Consider the following 22463-nt stretch of genomic DNA (forward strand, 5'->3'; position numbering starts at 1 on the left):
CCCAGAGCAATGGTTCCTAATTTGGGGCAGTTTTGCCCTCCAGGGGACGTTTGGCATTATCTGGAGAGTTTTGTCGGTCAGAACTGGGGACGGGGTAGTATAGCGTGCTACTGACACCTAGTGGGCAGGGATTCCACAATGCACACGACGGCCTCCACAACGAAGAATTATCCGGCCTCAGAAGACAATCGTGCTGAGGGTGAGAAAGCGTGGATGGGAGAAACCTAAGATACTTCCAGTAAAGGGGAAACTCCATCCTTAATGGGGATTTCCTTTAGTAAGCACCCACCTCCTTAGTTTACAGTAGCTCACGAAACCGTTGTAATCACCCCTGCAAGGGAGTTGGTGATATTCTTTTACAGGGAAGTTTTGACCACAACTTGCCCCCAAACACACACAGCTAGCAGGTCTGCCTGGCTCCAGAACCGGTATTTTTCCACACCTCCAGGATGCCAGGGGCTCAGTGACGTCACGGGCGAGTGTGTCCCGCTCGGCTGCTCTCTAGTGTGCGAGTTGCACAGATGCAGGCCAGCGTCGTTTTCCCTGGTACTGCTTCCCTTCAGAGGTCTCCAAGGGCTTGGTGCGGAGAGGGTACCGACCGACCACCTTCCGGTCTTCAGCATCTGGCTTTTCGGAAATGAAGGCGAGGAAATTCCACGATTGCAGCCAGAATTATGAAAACTGACCACTGTCCCTCTTGCCCACTTGAATGCTGGGAGGGACAAGGAAGCTTCCCTCTCTAGTAGACCCTATTTATAGAAGGCTTTTGGAGTCATGTCCATGAATTTTCAGGATGTTCACATCACAGTAATAGTAAGAGAAGCCATGCATCACAGTCCTTTTCCTTCTGGAATTAAAACTCAACCGACTCTTATTCTATAGGATCTGGCACTCCACTTTCTCCATCTAGATGAGCTCAACGGATCAGTGAAGTCTATGCTAATGAAGGAAAAGTAAAGGACCACCCCTCCCCCGCAAGCCCGTGGAAATTTCAAACCCAGATGGGGGGTGTGGGCACAGTAGCCCACCCAGGAAGGTTGCAAACTGGCTGATGGTGCCTCCCTGAGCCCCTCAAATCACCCGCTTGAAAGGAAGCCACCCACTCCTAAGGCAAACCATGATGCGTGCCTCACCTAATAATCACACAGCCACTGAGCATTTCTTTGAATTTTATTGAAAATTGACATGGACATTATAAAGGTATCAAGCTAAACAGTGCTGGTTTTGGGATGTTTCTCCTGGCGAATGAAAGCCCCAGAGGGGCAGTGACTGGTCACATCTCTGAGCAAAAAGAACAAAGGAGAAGAAAGGAAGAACACAGATACTGGAAAACATGCAAAGAGGCTCTCTCAAGAGACACAGGACAGTGGAATGGCAATGGCCGTACGGCTATATGGGGATGAGCACACTCACATGGTATTTCGACCCAAGTTAAACCAATGAATTCAGGGCAGATTTATCAACATCAAAGCTCTCCTTCCAGGTCCCACATTGAGCAGAAACCTCTCTCAAAACCCCAACTGGCCTTGGAAGGCTGAATGGAGTAATTTTGCTCTCACTAAGCTTAAACTCCCCCATCTCTCCTTTCCTTTCTCCACCTTAATGTTAGTAGATCCACTCGCCCCACTTGCTGAGGGGGTCTGCAGAAGGTCTGTGAATGCTGAAGAAGATACGAATGTTGCTTGACTTTCTCGTCCATATTCAGAAATGTTTAATAGTGGCTGTAGACAATCAACCCACTGAACTGGAGAAATGATGTTTAAAAGGAAAAACAGAAAACTCAAATGAAAAACTTGTGAACAGTACTTCCATACCCACAGCTGAGGTCTCCTGCCTCAGTCACTTACACTTGGGTGAGTCATCCTGCAGTTGTCCCTCTGAGGTTACATTCGGTCCATTCTCCAGATCGGACGGATCTTTTCCTGCCTTGTTAGGTTAAGACAAGACACTTCCATTTAAAATACCATGTAAGTTTGGAGAGAGCTTCTTGCCTGGACACATGAACACTTGTTGAGAGAGAGAGAGAGAGTGAGTGTGTGTGTGTGTGTGTGTGTACGTGCGTGCGCACACAATTTGGAGGGAGAGGGAATTGGTTGGTTTCTGGTGTGAGACAATATGGAAACCCTAACTCTTCTATAATGGTAGTCTTCTCCTTTAGACTTAGTGCAGCTGCTGAAGACAAGATTAAAAAAAGCTGGAGAGGGAAAGAGAAAGAAAACATGAAATTAGCCAAAGAAAAAGGACATTCAAAGTAAGACAGGGTCAGGGAGGTAGGCAGTGTAAGGCAGCACAGACTATACATGGAGAAGACAGGTGAGAATGGGGTCACTGATGGGCCATCACCACTGGAAAACCTGCTGAGAAGGGTTTAAGAACACCACACACCAGTTGCAAGCTTCTTGTTTTAATAATAATAAAAAAAGCACATATTGACAGCCACATGTGAATGCCAAATGATTAAAACAAACAAACAAACAAAACATAAACGAAACCAAAAGTGATCTATCCTGCATGGAGGAAAAGCAAACTTCTTGGCTTAAGAGAAATGAGGCGTGTGTGTGTGTGTGTGTGTGTGTGTGTGTACACGTGGGGATTTTTCAGGGAAACCATTTCAGTCTAGGGTGGGGGTGGGGTGGGACACAGACCATTTCTAATGGCTGGTTTTGTTTCACCAGAAGGAAACAGAGTATTAGGGTAATTTTTTTAATAGTAACAATTATACTCAGTAAAAAATCTTTTCACTGAGGAAGGAAAAAAATCGTTCTGTTTACAGTGAGACAAGCTACTCAATAAGCATTTTAATTATTTTACATAGCCTTGGTTGACTTTCTAAAGGTCTCATGTTCACACACAAGTTAGATTTTTGTTTACCAAACTTCCTTGATGACAAGGGTCATCTCTGGCACCTGTTAAACTTCCGCACTCACATGCCTCATTCCAGACTCCCAGGAAAGCTGAGCAGCTAACAGGTGTCCATGACTCTTATCTCAGCAGAAGCACTCAGTTCAGGGGCGGGACTAGAGTTCTCTGCTTTGCCCATCCCTGCCCACCCCATCCTCGAATATTTTTCTATGGGATAAAAACCTCAAAGGCGCTCTAATACTAACTATTCATTTTTTCCTGAACATCAAAAGACTAGTCTCCAGGAATGAACATGAACAGATTGAATCCATTTGTGAAACAGATCGGGTCTCAGAAGACTGAATTTAGCCTGGTTTTTGCCACGAAACAGCCCTGGGACCTCTGGCAAAGTCCCTTCATTTCTCTACACCTCGATTTCCTCTTACAAATAGTGGGTCCTACCTGTCTTCTGGACCCAAATGTCTCCTTTCATACAAAATTCCTGCCTAGTCTCTGAAGGTCTCTCAAAGGCTGGGTGGCTCTAATACCTTTTGAAGTTTTCAGAACCACTCAAACCTCAAGTAGTTAATCTGTAAAAAAAAAAAAAATGTAAATGAGGGGACCTCCTATTTGTGATGCAAATAATTATGGTGGGGTGGATGGAGTCCGTTAGTTGTTTAAGTTTGGGATTCTTGGGAAGCAGCTGTGAAACTGGTCAAAGCTGCAAATAAGCCGCCTTTCCCATGAAGACTTGACAGCCTTAACTTAGCATCTCCCTGAGCCAAGCTGAGGATTCACGCTTTTTTTTTTTGGCTTTTAAATCTCCAAGCATAGGGTCTCCTAAAATGCTCCACTGTGTGACTTGGATTTTCTCAAGAAACTAACTTCTGCTTTGGCAGCATCACCTTCTTACTTGCTTCTGGCCACTCACCAGTGACTCACCAAACAATACATCTCAAAACTGCCCTCTTGCTTTGCCAACAAGAAAAGATAAAGTGTGTGCATTCGTTTGCTTTCCGTTGTTTCTACTTTTTGCTTCCTGTTATTATCTGTTATTGAAAAGAGAACACCCCCTCCCCATTCTCAATACTTCAAATAGGCCTGAAAATTTGGCATAGCCTTGTTCGATTGTGTGTTTTCAAAGCAAGTGACCAAAAAATAAAAATCTCAAAAATAAAAAAGAAGGTCATGGTCAATGCCAGTGGGACTGTGAGGCAGAAATAGAAAGAAGAGGTGGGGCTTGAAGTGAAAGAACATGGCAGGGGCCGGGGACCCGGCTGCCTGGCACCCCAAAGGAAAGCTGTCAGTTACAATAGGAACTTTGACTTAAAAGGCTAAATGGAGTCCAGTCCAGCTGTAGCGGGGAATACTATTCAGTACACAGCCATGGATTACTGCAAAGGAAGGGCAGAGAAACGGCGTGTTAGCCATGGATCATTGCCAGTCACCGCCAGCTCTCACTTTCTCACTGGTCAAACACCAAAGTCCAGTGTGCCTCATGGCCCTGACAAGGGAGGGCTCTCAACTTCAAAGGGGTTCCCAAAGCCACTATCAGAGAGGCCCCATTATACAAATCTGGGCTAGAAGTTTTCAAATATCAAATCCTTAGAGGCAAAGTTAGGGACCTTCCAAGGCACAACATCTCTTTTCCCCGACTGACAGTCTCACCTCCTCTTATTAGGGGACACATGCAAAATACAGATGGAAACTCATCATTGTAAAATTCACCAAATAAATAGACTGGAAGATTCCTCAAAGCCAAACTAAAAACACTGATTCTTGAACCACTCAGTCTGGCAGTTTACGACATGGGATGTTTACACCTGCTACTGACCCTGCCTTGTTGGGATAGTGTGGCATCCTCAGGGAAATTACAGAGGAGATGCGAGACACCTCATAACAATTCCATAAGACACTATGCTGGTACTAATATTCAGGTTTATTCTCCCTCCTGCATCTGTGGGGTACTCAGAATTACAGAGAGGGGACATTTATGTTATTTTCTTCAGCAGTCGTGTTGTCTGGGAAGGGCTGGGTGCAAATAAACTCATTCCAGGTTCTTAACAGAGTTTGAGTGCAGTCACTTTTGAGTGAATCAAAACTGGGAAGGGCTGGGCTGACCGAAGGATCTCCTTCTGGAACCCTCTGAGGAGAGGCTGTGGTTCCTGTCAGGGGCTTAGTGGTGGTTGGGGAAGCCAAGTGATTGCAGACTAAGGGGGAAAGCCCTGCTGACTGTTGCTCACCCAGCCAGGCTGGATGCAAATACCTCAGGAGAACAAAGAGCATTCGAAGTTGGAACAGGGAAGCTGGTGGTGCCGTGGAGCAGGAGAACCCCTGCACATGTTACAGTCAAAGATGGGGTTGGGAGTGGCCGGCTGGGGCGCTGGGAGGGGCACTGGGACGCAGGATGCAGCTTTAAACCACGTGACTGCTGGCTTCTTGCCCAGAGGCCAGACTCGGTCCTCAGACTCTCGGGCTTCTATAAACCTTGGCAGGAAGAAAGGGGAGGGCACGGGTTGTGTGCCCCGCAGACAGGTTAAGGGAGAATTAGAGAAAGGGAGGCCCAGTTCTGTTGCGCAGGAAAAGGGCGTCTACAGGAAGCCCAAACTGAAAATGAAAAGAGAAGTTGGGTTAATGAATGGATGGATTAATGTAAAAAACAAAACAAAGGTTAGAAGAAAATTGTCATGATGACTGATGGATAAATTAGAATATAGCTATGTTAGGTGGTCTTAAGGTCTTATTGCATTGGCTTCTGGGAACATGCTTTCTCTCTCATTCACCCCCACACACCTCTGAGTGGCGATTGTCATGGCATCGGCTAGCAAAATAATCAACAGCCACAAGAATCCTTTTTCTCTCTTCTTAATGACTAGGTCCTGACTAGCGCTCGCGACCCAGACACCTTGTACACGAACACCTTCAGCAAACCTCCAAGTGGCCTCAGGCCACAGCACAGAGTGCCAGGCTCTCAACCAGTGATGGCCTCACCCCACAAAGAATGCCAAGGGGGTAGAGGTTTCACCTTAGAAGAGCCCCAGTCCACTAACTGGTCCCCCGGGGCAAGATCTGTTTGAGAAGTATCTGGGGGTGGTGACTGGCCTCTGCACTAGGGTCTAACCACAGTCACCTGGAAACCTGAACAATGGAAATCCATTATTGGTTTGTGTTCACTCTGCACTTTGAACTTTCTCCCATTCAAACTTCACCCTTGTGACATAAATGGGAGCAAGTTGCATTGGTCCCCATTTGACTTATGAGAAGGCTGAGAAACACTGCAAGGCCAACTGACTTGCCCGAGGTCACAAAGAGTCACAACCCACAGGAGCAGAGCCCGAATCCCTGGGTTGCTTGATTGTGAGTCTCCTTCATACCACAGTGTCCCTGAGAACTCCTTGCCTGTGGACCCAAGCCCCTGGTTTTATTTTATTTTTTACCTGAACACATTTCTCTCATTAAAGATATTGGGGAGGGATAGTTAAAAGCATAAGGTGAGTCTATCTGTATAGTCGCTTCCTCAGAGTGAATACACACACACACACACACACACACACACGCATGAGAATGGCAGTTTATACCAGAACTAGATTTGCGTTCTCATTCCAGTTCTGCCAATAACTCCCTGTGTCAGCCTTGGTAAGTCCCTTAACCCCACGCTTTCATTTGTTCATCTTGTGAACTGAAGATCAGCACCTTCCTCCTCTGCCTCACAGGACTGTCGTAATGTGAAAATAAGATAGCGTGCGGAAAAACCCTTTGAATAGTATTAAATAGTATTAAAAGGTCCTATGAAAGCTCGGAAAAGGCAATGGCAAGCCACTCCAGTACTCTTGTCTAGAAAACCTAATGGATGGAGGAGCCTGGTGGGCTGCAGTCTGTGGGGTCGCTGGGGGTCGGACACGACTGAGCGACTTCGCTTTCACTTTTCACTTTCACACATTGGAGAAGGAAATGGCAACCCACTCCAGTGTTCTTGCCTGGAGAATCCCAGGGAAGGGGGAGCCTGGTGGGCTTCCGTCTATGGGGTCACACAGAGTCGGACACGACTGAAGTGACTTAGCAGCAGCAGCAGCATGAAAGCTCAGCTCTCTTGTTCTTCCTTGTCTATTTTCCAGGGGAAAGAAGCCTATAGAACACTGCAAGGGCTTATGTCCTGGGCGGCTTGGGAAGGCTGAAACATTTTTCTAGGCGAACTGTCCATACATCATACAATGTCCCCCTGCCAGAGTACCTACAACTGTGTGTGGGCCACACAGGAAGCATGTTTTTGCAACTGCAGACGGCTGCAGACGGCAATCTCTATTTGGTTTGGAACTGCTCTTGTGGTCTGCTGGGGAGAAGTATGCCAGAAAAAGCCAACCTGCTTAGGATCGGGGTTGGCTGTTTGCACTGTTTGCCAATTGACTGTTGCTCATTAAGTGTGGCTTTAATTATAGTTCTGAAAGGATTCATTTTAGTAATGGCCACTACCAATGATTTACTCGGGGAAAGCCGAACCAAACTGTGTCAAACCACGCTAATTTGGGTTTCATGAACTGAAAGCTAACTGAAAGGAAATACACGTGAACCGAGCATCAGCCACTCTGCTGGGCACTAGGACTGCAGCCATGGACATACACTCCAGGAACTGTGTCTTCCTAGGTTTCATTCAAGTCAATGCACAGGGCTCCAAGTCATTGTTCTTTTAGGGTTGTTTCCTTTGGCCCAATTTCATAGGCCTTATGTTTCAGAAGCCTCTGTGGACTTCCTCTTCGGGATTTGCTTGAAAGTAGGATGTTTTGCCAGCTGCCCAAAGTCCCCGGTGCAGTAGCTGCAGCAGTTATTTTGGTGACTAACAGCAGGTTCTCCATTTAAATCATAAACTCCATGGTGAGTGCGGAGATGTCTTCTCAATATTTTATATTCCCCGATCCAAACAAACCAAATGTAAAAGGCATTTATGAGACAACCAGGGTATTCTGAACCTGGCTAGAAATTTTATGAATGAATTGTTAAATTTGGAGGTACGATAATGGTGGCATTGTGGTTATTTTTTTTAAGAGTCATTAGCTCTTAGAGTGGAGAAGGAAATGGCAACCCACTCCAGTGTTCTTGCCTGGAGAATCCCAAGGACGGGGGAGCCTGGTCGGCTGCTGTCTATGGGGTCGCACAGAGTCAGACACGACTGAAGTGACTTAGCAGCAGCAGCGCAGCAGCTCTTAGAGATCCATGCTGAAGTAGTGACAGATGAAATGAGATGCGTTTTGCTTTAAAATAATCCAGCCAATTTGGGGGCAATAAATGAGCCAGGACTGGCTTATGTTGACAGTTGTTTGGGGGCTGGGGGGTGGGTACATGGGGCTCCATTGTATTATCCTCTCTCTTCTTTTGTTCCTGTTTGAAAGTTTCTATGGTAAAGTTTTAAATGGTAATATGCCTAATAATGTGAGAATGAAAATATTTGTGTTCCTCCCCATTCACTACCTAAGTCTAGTAAAATAGATGGAAGCTTAATCACTGCTGTAATCAACCTATAAACTATGTGATGCCAGGGGCTGCTTTATTTACTCCTGTTGACATAATGCCTAGCTCTCAGGAATGCATCTTACTAACGGTTACCTGCTTATCTCTTTATCAGAGGTGTTCATGAAGTTGGTACTTGTAGACAGAGTATAAGGAATTCTCTATAATATCTAACTCTTCACTTTCTTCCCCTTTTATTATGGTTTATTATGGTTTTATTATGGTTTTGGGAGACTACATAGCCAAATGAAATTAGAAAATTTAAACCCCTCAGATAAGAAACAGCCACCAGTGGAAAACAGAGAAGTAAGTTTCCATTGACTTGAAACCTTCCCAAACCTGGGGCTCAAAGCTGACAGTGACATTGCAGGACAGGGCTTGTGAACCCAACAGTTCCCCTCATCACTACAGTTTAGTTAATTTTGAAAGTAACGATGAAGTCTCCTTAAGAAAAAAAAAGTGGCTAAAATGGAAACCTCAAATACCTATCACAGGTCCCACCAAGGCTAGGGAAAAAAGTCTGAAAACATCCCACTTTTAATCAGGAAGGCAAAGATTACACATGTACACTTGGAATCACACTAGACTATTTCTTAATATTATAAGTCACAAGAGAAAACCGGCCAGAACAATGAGGCAGCTTCTTTGTTATTAGGTATGTGTGTTGGGCAGGGGGTGAGACTTGGGGATATGTGTTCTAGAAGCCACTGCCAGTTCTATTTAGAGTTAATAAAGCTTACCAGGGCCCTGGGTATCATGCAGCATGCAGCAAACAGCAGAGTTAACTGTAAAACAGTAAGAGCTGATGAAGATGGAGTGAACTTGGGGAGAAATCAAATATTATGAATTGATGCAAAATATGAAGAGTTAGAAGTCAAGGAGATTAGGAGGAGTGGGGAGGGAAAGATGGGAGGGTGGGCTTCTAGGGATCCCCTGAAACACCAGTACTTTCTTAACTTCTTTAAGGGCAGCCAAAGGAAATTCTCAATAGGTGACTCTATTAGAGCCAACCACTGTCTCTCCAGAAGAAATGCTTCTACCCCAACTTCTGCCCTTCACCCCCCGCCATCATCACCATGGGACCAGAGTGACATCAGGCTAAAGATGGGTCTTCTGGAGGTTAGGCAACTGTTTGGGGAATTACGTAAGAAGCCCAGACCAGCAGACACATATATCTGAAAGTATAGAAGAGAGCAGGCTGTTTTGTCAGGCTCTCTTGTTAATAGGATCTGCCTGGTGCGAGTGAGGTTTTCACTCATCTCAAAATTGGAAAACGGTGCCATCACCAGCTCCAAATATTCCTGGAAGACTGGAGAGACATGTCTCCTTATGTGAGGTCTTTGGCCTAGGGGTGGGGATGGTGGTCAGTCAATTGGAAGCAACCAGGAGAAAGCCTTGTCTGGGAAGAACTTCCGCTTAACAGCTCAATGGGGACTATTTATATAGTTGAGTGTCAGTGGGGTCCCAACAAATCAATCTCATAATTCCGGCCGTGACAAAAATCTCTGAACTAATTGGTGAAAATGACCAAATGACACTTTTGAAAAAAGAATAATCAGATGGCAAAACTTAGTGCCTTCAAATTTAAGATATTTTACTGCTGCATTTTATTTTTGGTGAAATGGGGTACTGCTTTATTCCTAAGTGGTGAGCCAGGGGATAGAAGAAAGGAAGATGTTTCCTCCTTATGGCCAGTAACTAGCAGTGGAGTCCAGCAAAAAGTGGCTAAGAACAGAAGGCAGTGACGATGGCCATGTTGTAGATCCTCAGACCACTTTAGTCTGGCTCCTCCAGTCACACTGCCCAAACAACTAGAGCACAAGGGACCACCAGATGTTTGCCTGCTGTTGTACAGGTCTGCTTTTCTCTTCTCTGGTTCTGGGATGAGGAATGGGTAACCCCAGCAAGCAAGGCCAGGGTTCGGGTCAGCGTTCTTGACCCACATGGTAACCAGAAGCCCATACGTCCTGTGTCGCCAAACTCCAGGGGAGACAGACGGATGGCTCCCCAGTGGAGGGTGGGGCCTACAGAGGATATTAGCATCTGAGGATTCTCTTCCAAGTTCCCAGCACCCCAGGCTGGGGAAAACTAAGCACCCAAGAGGGAGGGAGGGACAGGAAGGGGTGAGAAACCAGGACCGGGATGCAGCCTTCAGTGGCTGAAGAGTTTCCTTAAACTCTGTTGGCCACAGCCCTTAGAACTGAGCGGGGTGAGAGGGGCTCCAGGGCTGAACCACCTCAGGCATAGGATGAGTGAGCTGGCCTGGGAGCCCTTCCAGCTCCCACCTCCCGGGGGGAGGGGAGCCCAAAGGCTTCTGCTACCTCTCTCTGCCCTTCTCTTTGTTCATCTCCTTCTTCTAACTTTGCAGATTCTCATCGTTTCCATCTTTCTTCTTTCTACTCTCTTACCTGCCTTTTGATTTTCCTCCCCTTTCCCTCCCTCTCCTCCTGCCTTGAGTTGGCAGGACTTTCCCAAGTGGGCGGAGCAGAGGGGCTGGTCCTCTGAGGCCACACACAGCCTCCTCTCAGCTCCTCAGATGGAGGGAATCTGTGGGGCCTGAGGGGACACCGAGACCAGGTCCAGGGGCCCAAAGGAGCCTATCAGCCCACAGCTGGCCTCTGTCACCGGCCTGAGGGGATGAGCAGGAGCAGAAAGAGGCCCTCACCCTAGAGCAGCCTGCCACTTACTTTTTCTTCTCTTTGTCTCTCTTCAGAGTCTGTGAGCCTCCAGCCTGGGAGCCCTGGGACTGGAGCAGCTCGGCCGCCGTCTTCCTCTGTTTGAAAGCGTTCACTTCGTCATCCAGGGATTTCTTCTTATCCTCCAGCTTCTTCTTCTCATCCTGGTGTAGTTTCTTCAGACGATCAAACTTCTCATGCAGCTGACAGGGAAGCACAGGGGGTTTGGGGAGAGCACAGCTCAGCTGAGCAGAGCTCGGGTGGGGGGGGCGGGGGGGGATGGAGTGGGGGTGGGGTGGGGACAGGCGGGTTCATAACCATGAAGGACCCTGGGATCCAAGGAGACATTTCTGCCAGGGACAGCTATAATGTCACCAAAGGGCATCATGTTCTGAATGGTTCTCTTCTGCCATTTTATCTCCACATTTCTGCTTCTTAATATGGTTAGGGAGCCATGCATTCTGCCTAATCAAGCATTTTATTTAAAAGAGTCACCACAGTTACTACATATGAAAAATAATAACATCAGTTATAATGTAGAACATGTATTGAATGCTTATTGTAGGCCAGGTACTGGATTTTCTAAGCATTTTATATGTATTAACTCATTTAATCATCACAACAACCCTATGAGGCAGGTTCTGTTCTTATGTGCATTTTATGAGGAAACAGAAGGTATGAGAAGTTAAGGAATTTGCCCAAGGTCAACGCATTCTTTAGATGATCATATAATGAGATCTCTCAATAGGAAAGGGGCCCCTGCCTTTTCCTAGCCTCTCCAACAAGGGAGGCTCATTGGAGATTGCAGAGAAAACTTTGACAGTGCTGAAGCTGGTCAAAGAAAACACTTGTCCGTGGATGTGGAAGGAAAGAAAAGAACTTTAGAAAATGAAATGAATGTGGAAACCTCAAATTTGATCAAGGGGAGGCTCAACTAGCCCTGAATAGAGTCAGAAACCCAAAGGAGAAGAGCAACAATGTTCCAGCATGTTACTGTGATTAAGTGGATCAGGGGAATTAGGGGTGTGTGTGCATGCATGCTCAGTCGTGTCTGATTCTTTACACCCCCATGGACTGTGGCCTGTCTCCTGTACATGGGATTTTTTAGGCAAGAATAATAGAGTGGAGTGCAGGTTGGATCCCTGGGTCAGGAAGATCTCCTGGAGTAGGAAATGACAATCAGTCCAATATGCTTGCCTAGAGAATCCCGTGGACAGTGGAGCCTGGTGGGCTACAGTCCATGGGGTCACAAAAGAGTTGGACACAACTAAGTGGCTGAGCACACACACTGGGGGTGTAGGTGATTAACGAACTGGAATGAGATAAACTATCCTGAGTAGTAAGAGCAGCTCAAGCATCATTTCAGTATCTTTTGAGGATTCAGGAAGGAATGGAGGGTGCTGCAGCCCTCATAGCACACCGTGGAGAAGGCTGGGTGTCCTATAGGTATCTGGGCCTGTCACCAAGTAAGGGGTGGTGGATGACAGACTTGTTGGGTCAACCAGCTTCCGCTAGTCACTCAGGGTAGGCTGCTGGTAGAAGCTCTGTTGATCAGTGGTGTCCACCTGGCTTTTGCTGACTGGCCTTTCATTCATTCAAGGGATCACCTTACCTCTCTTCCTAAAAGTACTGGGTGATATTTTTCTTTTGAAAAGTGAAACTGAAATGAAGTCAATACTCTTGTCATGGGCATTGGCAATAACACTGGAGAGTCTTGGCAGATTAAAAGAGGAAGAGACTTGGGAAGTAATTAAGTGCTCCTTTCTTTATGGGTTTTGAGGCCTAGAGAGCTGAAGCAGTTGCTGACATGAACAAAACTGTCGTTGAGGCCAATTAGTTTGGCAGCAGTAGGGGAATCAGTATTGGGACCTTGGAGGCAAGGCAATGGTGTGAGGGCTAACTGCAGTCTATTAGTCACGGCTTAAGTAAAGTCCAGATAGACCATCAAGCCTTAGTTAAAAACTCACTAGAGCTGCACAGATGTTCTTTAGCACTAGCATGAAATGGAACGGAATACTCAAGTGGGTGAGGAAACACACCAGCTGTCACTGGCTTAGGGTTCAACACAGTACCCAGGACTCCCTGGGACCATCTTTCCCCATGGCCATCAGAGCAGGCAGGATGGGGCAGGACCGCCAAGAAAGTGATCAACTGTCCCTTCTAAGCTATGAACTCCCAGAAAGGGAGGCAAAAAAATCAGCCTGCGCCTGACCTCGAGGGGCAATGTTCAGGTCCCCAGTGTTGAGCGGCGCTGTCCAACAGAACTTTCTGCGGGGATGGAAATGTTCAGCATTTCATAGCCCCGAGTTGCATGAAGATTGAGCACTTAAAATATGGTGAATGCAAATGATAAATAGAGTTTTAAACTTTATTTAATTTCAGTTCATTTAAATAGCCATAGGGCTAGCAGCTACTATATGGGATGGTGGGGGTCTAGAGAATTAAATAACAAAGAGTGAGAAAATATCCCGGCCTTGGGGACTGAGGGATGGAAAAGACACAGATCTCACAGCCTCTCTGTGCCGGCCAAGGCAGGGCTACAGATGCTGTGTCCCATTCCTGCCTGAGGCCCCAAGCTTCCCCCAGCTGCTCTCTTGGGGCAGAAACCCTTGTTTTGCCTAAGTTCAGCTTCCTTTTCCTTCCCACCTAGCATGCCAACCCACATTTTACCTCTTTCTCTGCCTCTTTAAGTTCAGCTTCTTTCTCTTTGACTCTCTGCACAAACATCTGTCTCATCTCCTCTTCTTTTTTCTGGAGCTCCCCTAGGAACTCGTTCCTTTTGGCCTCATATGTCTCCTGTAAACTGCGAACATGGTCAGGTTAATTCCCCTGCCTTTGGAATGGCTCTTGTTCAATGAAAAACAGCCCCAGTGATCCTCCCTGGGTTCCCCCAACTTCCCTTCCTCAATTCTTGGAGACGAGCAAAAGCAGAAGCACAGAGCTGTGGGCATCTGGCTTTGAATTTGGAGTGACTTGGAACACCTGCTGCTATACCCTGATTCTACAGATAAGGCCCAGAGAAGTGATCACACAGCAAGTTAGAGGCAGAGCTGGGACCGGATGCTGGGTTTCCTCTCATAATCTAGGTCCTTCCATCTGCACTATGCTACCAGGTCCTGGCTCTGAAACTGACCACATTAATGAATGAGTTCAAAAAACACTTGATGAGACTCTACCACTGGACACAGAATTAAGTGATACTATGCTAGTCACTCAATACCTAGAGCCAATAGCCACTGTGCCTGCCATCAAGGAACTCACAGTCAGTGGAAGATGCCTAGATTATGTCTCCCTGCCCACCCCCAGCCCTGCTTGGATTTAGTTTTATAGAAACAGGGGTTAGCCTGGTGAAGAAGAAGAGGGTGGGTGCTCTGAAGAGAGTACCCTGTGGAAAGGCACATGTGGAGAAGGAATGGCATATACCTGGGGCGTCAGGCATGGCCCCATGTGGCTGAAGAAGTGGAAGATAAGGTTCCTGAGAGCAGCAGGAGAGAGCAGGCGTTGGCTGCCATGTTAAGACTTGGATGTTTTAAGCAGGGCTGACTTGATCCAATTTGAAAATGGGAAAGACCACTCTGGGCATTGCGTGAAGGACAGACTTTCCAACAATCAAAGTAAGAAATGATGGTGATCCGGTGGTTAAGAATCCACCTTCCAATGCAGGGACATGCGTTCAATCCCTGGTTGGGGAACTAAGATCCCACATGTCTTGGGACAACTAAGCTCATAGGCAGCAACTACTAAGGCTGCATTTTCTAGAGCCTGTGCATCACAACCAGAGAGGAGGCCTCGAGCCACAGTGAAGATCCTGCAAGCTACAATGAAGACCCGATGCAGTAAAAGAAAGAAAGAAGGGATGTTAATGTGAAGGCTGGGAGGGAAAGGGAGACCAGTGAGGGAAGCAGAACTCCAAGGACTCGGGAGGAGTCAAAGATAATTCAGGTGAATGGAGAATGAGTACGTTTAAGAGGGAAAGAGATGAATTAAAATTGAGACAGCTTGAGTTTCAGGTACATCCTCTACGGACGGCCAAGAGAAAATATCCAGTAAGCAGTGGGATCACTGGGTTTGAGCTCTAAAGTACCATTTTAACTTGGGAGTGATCTATTTCGAAGTGGTCTTTAGGACTGTGAAAGCAGAAAGAAACAGCCACAAAGAGAGCAGAGAGTGAGAGTAGCAGAGGCCCCAAGAGGCTGAGAAGGAGTAAAACTGTGAGAGAGGGCTCTAAGCAGACAGACTAGTGCTAGGAAAGCCAACCAGAGAGAGTTTCAGGAAGGAGGCAGTGGGAAGGAGTATCAAGTGCTGTGTTGAGATTTTTAACAAAAAGATGGCGGACTTCCCTGGTGGTCCGCAGGGAGTGTGGGTTTGATCCCTGATCAGGGAGGTAAAATCCCACATGCCTCACAGCCAACAAACCAAAACATTAAATAGAAATATTGTAACAAATTCAATAAAGACTTTAAAAATGGTCCACATTCAAACAATTCTTACAAAAAAAAAAAAAAAAGAAGAAGAAGATGGGGCTCAGAGATCACACTAGAATATGTGACTGCTGACCTAGAGGCCTCTCTACTCAGAAGCCAGTAAATACAGAACCATTCTCTCTCCTTCCCATCGCAGCCAAACTCCTTGACAGGGCAGAGGCTGGTGCCAAGGAGCAGAGTGAGGGAGAGTTTCTTAGGATAAGAATGTCTGCCCACGAGATGGAAAGGAGCCAGCAGAGAAAGCGTGCAGAAGGCAAAGATGTGAGAAACACAGTTAGTCAGGATGGAGCCGAGGAGGAGAGGAGGGAACTAGAGGACACCTCTTCCCCCACGGATGCAGATTAAAGCAGTCTGAAGGGTAGGAGGGAGAAAGCTAACGGAACGCCCATCAGAGAGACCAACACGTTTTCCTTCAACTCCAGGAGCTCCAGCAGTCCCTGTCCATGAAGGGCAGTGAACTTACCCCTCCGGAACCAGACATCCCCAAAGGAATGGCTATTCTATGCCTCCAGGCTGGCTTTCTGCTGTGAACAGGTTTTGTGGGATCTGAGAGGCCATTTAAAGGCCTTCTTATCCCACAAGCAAGCCCTTTATTTGTTTATCAAGGCCTGACATTTCCTGAAATGTTCCAATACAGGGCACTACTCGTGACATGATAATTTACAACGTGAGGCTTATATCACATATTATGCATACAGATCAGACACTTATTCACATAGCTCCCATCAGCATAGTTATTTGAAAGCATTTGAAGCAATGCTTTCAAAAACTTTCCTCTTCTCTGAAAGCATCTTAGATTCTGATTTCAGGTGTCAACGATTATTCACATCTGGTAGTCAAAACAAACCTTGCACTTGAACACAAACACTAAAGGGCAGTAATGAAGAGCTGGAAGTTCACCAACACGTGTGTGGTGACTGCTGCCTGGTCCCACCCGGTTTTGATCGTGGGGAGAGGGGTAAAGAACAGACTGGAAACCTGACAGAGCATCAGGAGCCTGATGAAGAATGTGGGTCAGTGGGCAGGCACAAACTGCCACGTTGAGACACAAGGCCCAGGCTCAGGGCTCACAGCTACCAGGTGAATGCCTGTGGCAGCGAGACCATCGGCCTCGCCCATCCCCTGGCCTCCTCCCCGCCCCCATTCTTACAAGCATGGCAGCAGGGCTTACCAAGCCCACCATGCCACGGCATCCCCTGGCAGGTGTGCCAGGGCAGAGAAGGGACAGGCAAATGGAGCCGGCGAGTGACAGTCTTCCAGCGCTAGGTCTGGGCTCCTGTGTCTCACCTCCCCTGTGAATTCTCCAGGGCAAGGCCTCCCCCACTGCCCCCGGGTGCGCTGAGTTGAGCTGGGCAGGGCTGGTGGGAGAGGTACCTGAAGGGTTTGCTGTCAGGGTCGGTGTCCTTGAAGCCCATCTCCTCCAGCTTACAGCGGCGGTACAGCTCATAGTGCCGGCTGTGGGTCTGCTCTCGGAGATCCTCCATGTTGACTCGGATCAGCATCTCCCGCAGTTTCACAAAGTCACAGTGGGCTTCATTTTCAACTGCGTGGCAGGGGTTGAGGTATTGAAAGTCCATAGAAAGGAAGGTCAGAAGAAGCAGAAATGGACAAAATGCGAGTTGAAATGTCTAAAGGTGACATCACCTTTTAACCTGTGTATATAGAGCTTGAGATGTTGCCTTCTAATTGGCTTTTCTACTAAAAAGGCAGATGAAAAATTATAAGAATGACAGTAATGGAAAACCTCAATACCATAAAAGTATCTAAGAAGACATCTGGTAGACATTCAGACTCAATTCAAATTTACCCATCAGACACTCACAAGAATGTTTGCTTCACACCACTTTTAGGACAATGGCAAATGGACATTCAGCCATCTGTCTGATAAATACTTGCAGAATCTTTGTTCCCAGGATAGTATGAGGCACTGGGAATTCAGACACATGGGGTCTTGCCCATAGAAGCTTCCAGTTTAATGGAAGAACAGATGCAAACACACAAATGTAATACAATGCAAAAATTACCGACATGGAGATATATAGCCAGGAAACCACAGAAGCCCAGAAAAGGGAGTCCTGAGAACTTCAGGGAGCATGAAGACTTTACCAAAGAGGGGACAGACCCTTAGGATGACTCATGAAGGAAGACTAGGAATTCAGCAGGCGGATAAGGGACTCATCCTTGCAGGATCTCACTGAGGTTAGGCAATGTTACAGCTAGAGGTCGCAGGGTTAGGATTCCAATCCAGGTCATCTAAAGGAGAGGCAAAGCCTATGACCAGGTATCAAAGTCCACAGAATAAGAGTGTAGAGCTAGGACATGGCTAGATGGTTGTGACAAGGAGGGATGTGAGCCACAAGTGTGGACCATCAGGGTGGTAGATGCTTAAAAACAGGTATTTTTAAAGGGTGAATAATGGCCTGATGGCAGCAATCGTGACCAGGACAGAGTGTCTCCGGGCACGGTTCCACCTGCTGGAATGCAGGTGTCTGGCCTGACCCCATTGGGACAGTGGCATCTGAGATGAACAGGCACAGTTACCCCAGATTCTGTTTCACAGGTCTGGGAGAAGGTCGTGGGGGCCATGGGGGGGGTGTCTGGACACAGGATGAGTTTATGGTAAACCAACCACCCTCTCACATATGGTAACCCTGACTAGTGCCAAGGGTACCTTACTCAACACATGTCAGGCAGACTGCAAAAGGAATTTTCTCAAGCCTATAGGCAATAGTCTGTTTTTAAATTGCAAAGTAATCACACAAACAAAAGAGTGCTTGAAATGTACAGTTTAAAGGATCAAAAAAATAAAAAAGGACACCAATGTATCTATGGCCCAGGTGAAACATTACCAACTCCCTAGACATCCCTTCCTTTTTTTTTTTTTTTGGTAAACTTTGGCCGCACTGCAGGATCTTGGTTTGATCTTAGATCGGACCTGCATCCCCTGCTTTGGAAGGCAGGGTCTTAACCACTGGACAACCAGGGAAGTCCCCCTTTGTGTCCCTTCCTGATCTCATTCATGCCTCTCCTTCCCCGCAACAAGACTTAACCACTGTCCTGACTTGGGGGTTTATCCTTCCTTTGTTTTTCTTTATAGTTTTACCATTTACACATGAATTCCTAAAGTTCAGGTTTGTCTTACTTTTGGATTCCATATAAATGGGATCATACAGCTTGTATTGTCTGTGATTTACTGAGCTCAACGTGCTGTTTGTGAGATGCATTGCTGTAGATGTACAGTCCATTCATCTTCACTGTTGTATAATACTGCATTATTTGAACATTCTGCAATTCACCCAATCTATTTTTAATGGCTCTGGTTGTTTCTAACTATTTGCTATCACGAACAACACTGCTGTGGACATTCTTGTCGGTCTCGCACACTCAGGTGGGTACACCTGCCTTCTCACACTCTTTGTCCTACCTTACTGCAAGTATATTTATTTTTGTTTTATGAATGCTTTCTCCACTGGAGACAGACAGCTTGCTCAGTGCAGAGAATCAAGGTGTGAAGCCAAAGTTTGCCTGCTGGTGACCCCTAGAGATGCCTGAGGCCCAAGATGAATGAGCAGAAACTGGGGACAAGTGAGGAACTGGTCACATAGTGGCTGGGGACAAGCAAAGGGACAGACAGAAGGGGACTTCTGAGCACAGCCCCTCTCCCAGAGAGTCACTCACCTTGCACAGTGCCCCAGGGGTACTGCCGAGCTTTCATCATCTTGTTACCTATCTTCAGTTCTTCTGTGCTGCCGATGACAGCAAATGGCAGGTGGGCCTGAAACAGGAGGCAGACAAAAGCTGAGAATTCCGGGTAAAGGCACTGAGTGACGCCCAGTATAGCTGCCGCTCATCGTGGCGGGGGGCCTCGGTGCCCCCGCCGCAGTGTCCCTCACTGCTGCCACCATCAGGAGGCATTTCATAAGCTCCCAGGCTGTGTAGGGAGAAGAAGCCTACTCCAAGCTTTGGCTGTTCAGAAATTCACAATAGAAGGTAACCAGGATATGGCCAAGTGCGTAGGGAACAAAGACAGAAAATAAGCAGAATAATAAGCAGATACACAGATTAGCCAGCTATTCAGTCTTCACGGTTGCTGTTCACCACCGGCCAAATGGGACCACTGATTAAATACTGTTTACAAGCCAGGTAGAGCTTTACTCAGAAGGACTTTACACAGAGAAGCAAAAAGTCCACTGAAACAAGCTTTTTTAGCCTGCTTGGACAAACAGGCCTCTATCTCAGATATTTTGACCCACTTCATAATCAACAAAAGAGTCCGAAATGCAGTACTTAGATGCAATCTCAAAAACGAAAGAATGATCTCTGTTCGTTTCGAAGGCAAAGCATTCAATATCACAGTAATCCAAGACTATGCCCCGACCAGTAATGCTGAAGAAGCTGAAGTTGAACGGTTCTATGAAGACCTACAAGACCTTCTAGAACTAACACCCAAAAAAGATGTCCTTTTCATTATAGGGGACTGGAATGCAAAAGTAGGAATTCAAGAAACACCTGGAGTAACAGGCAAGTTTGGCCTTGCAGCACGGAATGAAGCAGGGCAAAGGCTAATAGAGTTCTGCCAAGAGAACGCACAGGTCATAGCAAACACCCTCTTCCAACAACACAAGAGAAGACTACACATGGACATCACCAGATGGTCAACACCGAAATCAGATTGATTATATTCTTTGCAGCCAAAGATGGAGAAGCTCTATACAGTCAGCAAAAACAAGACCGGGAGCTGACTGTGGCTCAGATCATGAACTCCTTATTGCCAAATTCAGACTGAAATTGAAGAAAGTAGGGAAAACCACTAGACCATTCAGGTATGACCTAAATCAAATCCCTTATGATTATACAGTGGAAGTGAGAAATAGATTTAAGGGACTAGATCTGATAGACAGAGTGCCTGATGAACTATGGACGGAGGTTCGTGACATGGTACAGGAGACAGGGATCAAGACCATCCCTATGGAAAAGAAATGCAAAAAAGCAAAATGGATGTCTGAAAAGGCCTTACAAATAGCTGGGAAAAGAAGAGAAGCGAAAAGCAAAGGAGAAAAGGAAAGATATTCCTATTTGAATGCAGAGTTCCAAAGAAGAGCAAGGAGAGATAAGAAAGCCTTCCTTAGCAATTAATGCAAACAAATAGAGGAAAACAATAGAATGGGAAAGACTAGAGATCTCTTCAAGAAAATTAAAGATACCAAGGGAACATTTCATGCAAAGATGGGCACAACAAAGGACAGAAATGGTATGGACCTAACAGAAGCAGAAGATATTAAGACGAGGTGGCAAGAATACATAGAAGAATTGTACAAAAAAGATCTTCATGACCCAGATAATCATGATGGTGTGATCACTCACACTCAACTAGAGCCAGACATCCTGGAATGTGAAGTCAAGTGGGCCTTAGAAAGCATCACTGTGAACAAAGCTGGTGGAGGTGATGGAATTCCAGTTGAGCTACTTCAAATCCTGAAAGATGATGCTGTGAAAGTGCTGCACTCAATACGCCAGCAAATTTGGAAAACTCAGCAGTTGTCACAGGACTGGAAAAGGTCAGTCTTCATCCCAATCCCAAAGAAAAGTAATGCCAAAGAATGCTAAAACTACCGCACAATTGCACTCACCTCACATGCTAGTAAAGTCATGCTCAAAATTCTGCAAGCCAGGCTTCAACAATACATGAACTGTGAACTTCCAGATGTTCAAGCTGGTTTTAGAAAAGGCAGAGGAACCAGAGATCAAATTGCCAACATCCGCTGGATCATGGAAAAAGCAAGAGAGTTCCAGCAAAACATCTATTTCTGCTTCATTGACTATGCCAAAGCCTTTGACTTTGTGGATCACAATAAACTGTGGAGAATTCTGAAAGAGATGGGAATACCAGACCACCTGACCTGCCTCTTGAGAAACCTGTATGCAGGTCAGGAAGCAACAGTCAGAACTGTACATGGAACAACGGACTGGTTCCAAATAGGAAAAGGAGTACGTCAAGGCTGTATATTGTCACCTTGCTTATTTAACTTATATGCAGAGCACATCATGAGAAACGCTGGGCTGGAGGAAGCACAAACTGGAATCAAGATTGCCGGGAGAAATATCAATAACCTCAGAGATGCAGATGACACCACCCTTATGGCAGAAAGTGAAGAGGAACTAAAAAGCCTCTTGATGAAAGCGAAAGAGAGTGAAAAAGTTGGCTTGAAGCTCAACATTCAGAAAACGAAGATTGTGGCATCCGGTCCCATCACTTCATGGGAAATAGATGGGGAAACAGTGGAAACAGTAGCAGACTTTATTTTTTTGGGCTATACAACCACTGCAGATGGTGATTGCAGCCATGAAATTAAAAGATGCTTAATCCTTGGAAGGAAAGTTATGACCAACCTAGATAGCATATTCAAAAGCAGAGACATTACTTTGCCAACAAAGGTCCGTCTAGTCAAGGCTATGGTTTTTCCAGTGGTCATATATGCATGTGAGAGTTGGACTATAAAGAAAGCTGAGCACCGAAGAATTGATGCTTTTGGACTGTGGTGATGGAGAAGACCCTTGAGAGTCCCTTGGACGGCAAGGAGATCCAACCAGTCCATCCTAAAGGAGATCAGTCCTGAACATTCATTGGAAGGACTGATGTAGAAACTGAAACTCCAATACTTTGGCCACCTGATGCGAAGAGCTGACTTATTGGAAAAGACCCTGATGCTGTGAAATATTGAGGGCAGGAGGAGAAGGGGACGACAGAGGATGAGAAGGCTGGATGGCATCACTGACTCAATGGACATGGGTTTGGGTGGACTCCAGGAGTTGGTGATGGACAGGGAGGCCTGGAATGCTGCGGTTGATGGGGTCGCAAAGAGTTGGACACGACTGAGCGACTGAACTCAACTGAACTGACTTTCCACTATGTGCCAGGCATTAAGAAGAATACAACATTGAAAGAGCTCAGAGCCTAGCC

General features: G+C 46.4%; 1 protein-coding gene across 4 annotated transcripts in view; it reads right to left on the reverse strand.

Annotated features, from left to right (window-relative positions):
• Positions 1-1152: 1152 nt before the first annotated feature.
• SEPTIN6 (septin 6) overlaps positions 1153-22463 on the reverse strand; it is a 79683-nt gene continuing 58372 nt past the window's right edge. For 2 of the 4 annotated variants that reach the window (XM_055438155.2, XM_055438152.2), the window contains exons 6-10: positions 19181-19277; positions 16877-17045; positions 13689-13821; positions 11031-11221; positions 1153-4235 (exon numbers count right to left, since the gene is read on the reverse strand). In XM_055438155.2, coding sequence (XP_055294130.1) covers positions 4211-4235; positions 11031-11221; positions 13689-13821; positions 16877-17045; positions 19181-19277 — 615 coding nt within the window. In that variant the 3' untranslated portion in view covers positions 1153-4210. Of the gene's footprint in view, positions 5449-9083; positions 9146-11030; positions 11222-13688; positions 13822-16876; positions 17046-19180; positions 19278-22463 lie in introns of all 4 variants that reach the window. The other 2 variants (XM_088834082.1, XM_055438154.2) reach the window with 2 other exon arrangements.

Source organism: Moschus berezovskii, chromosome X (genome assembly GCF_049115385.1).
Source record: "Moschus berezovskii isolate FMDL1 chromosome X, NW_MosBer_1.0, whole genome shotgun sequence".
Classification (NCBI taxonomy): domain Eukaryota; kingdom Metazoa; phylum Chordata; class Mammalia; order Artiodactyla; family Moschidae; genus Moschus; species Moschus berezovskii.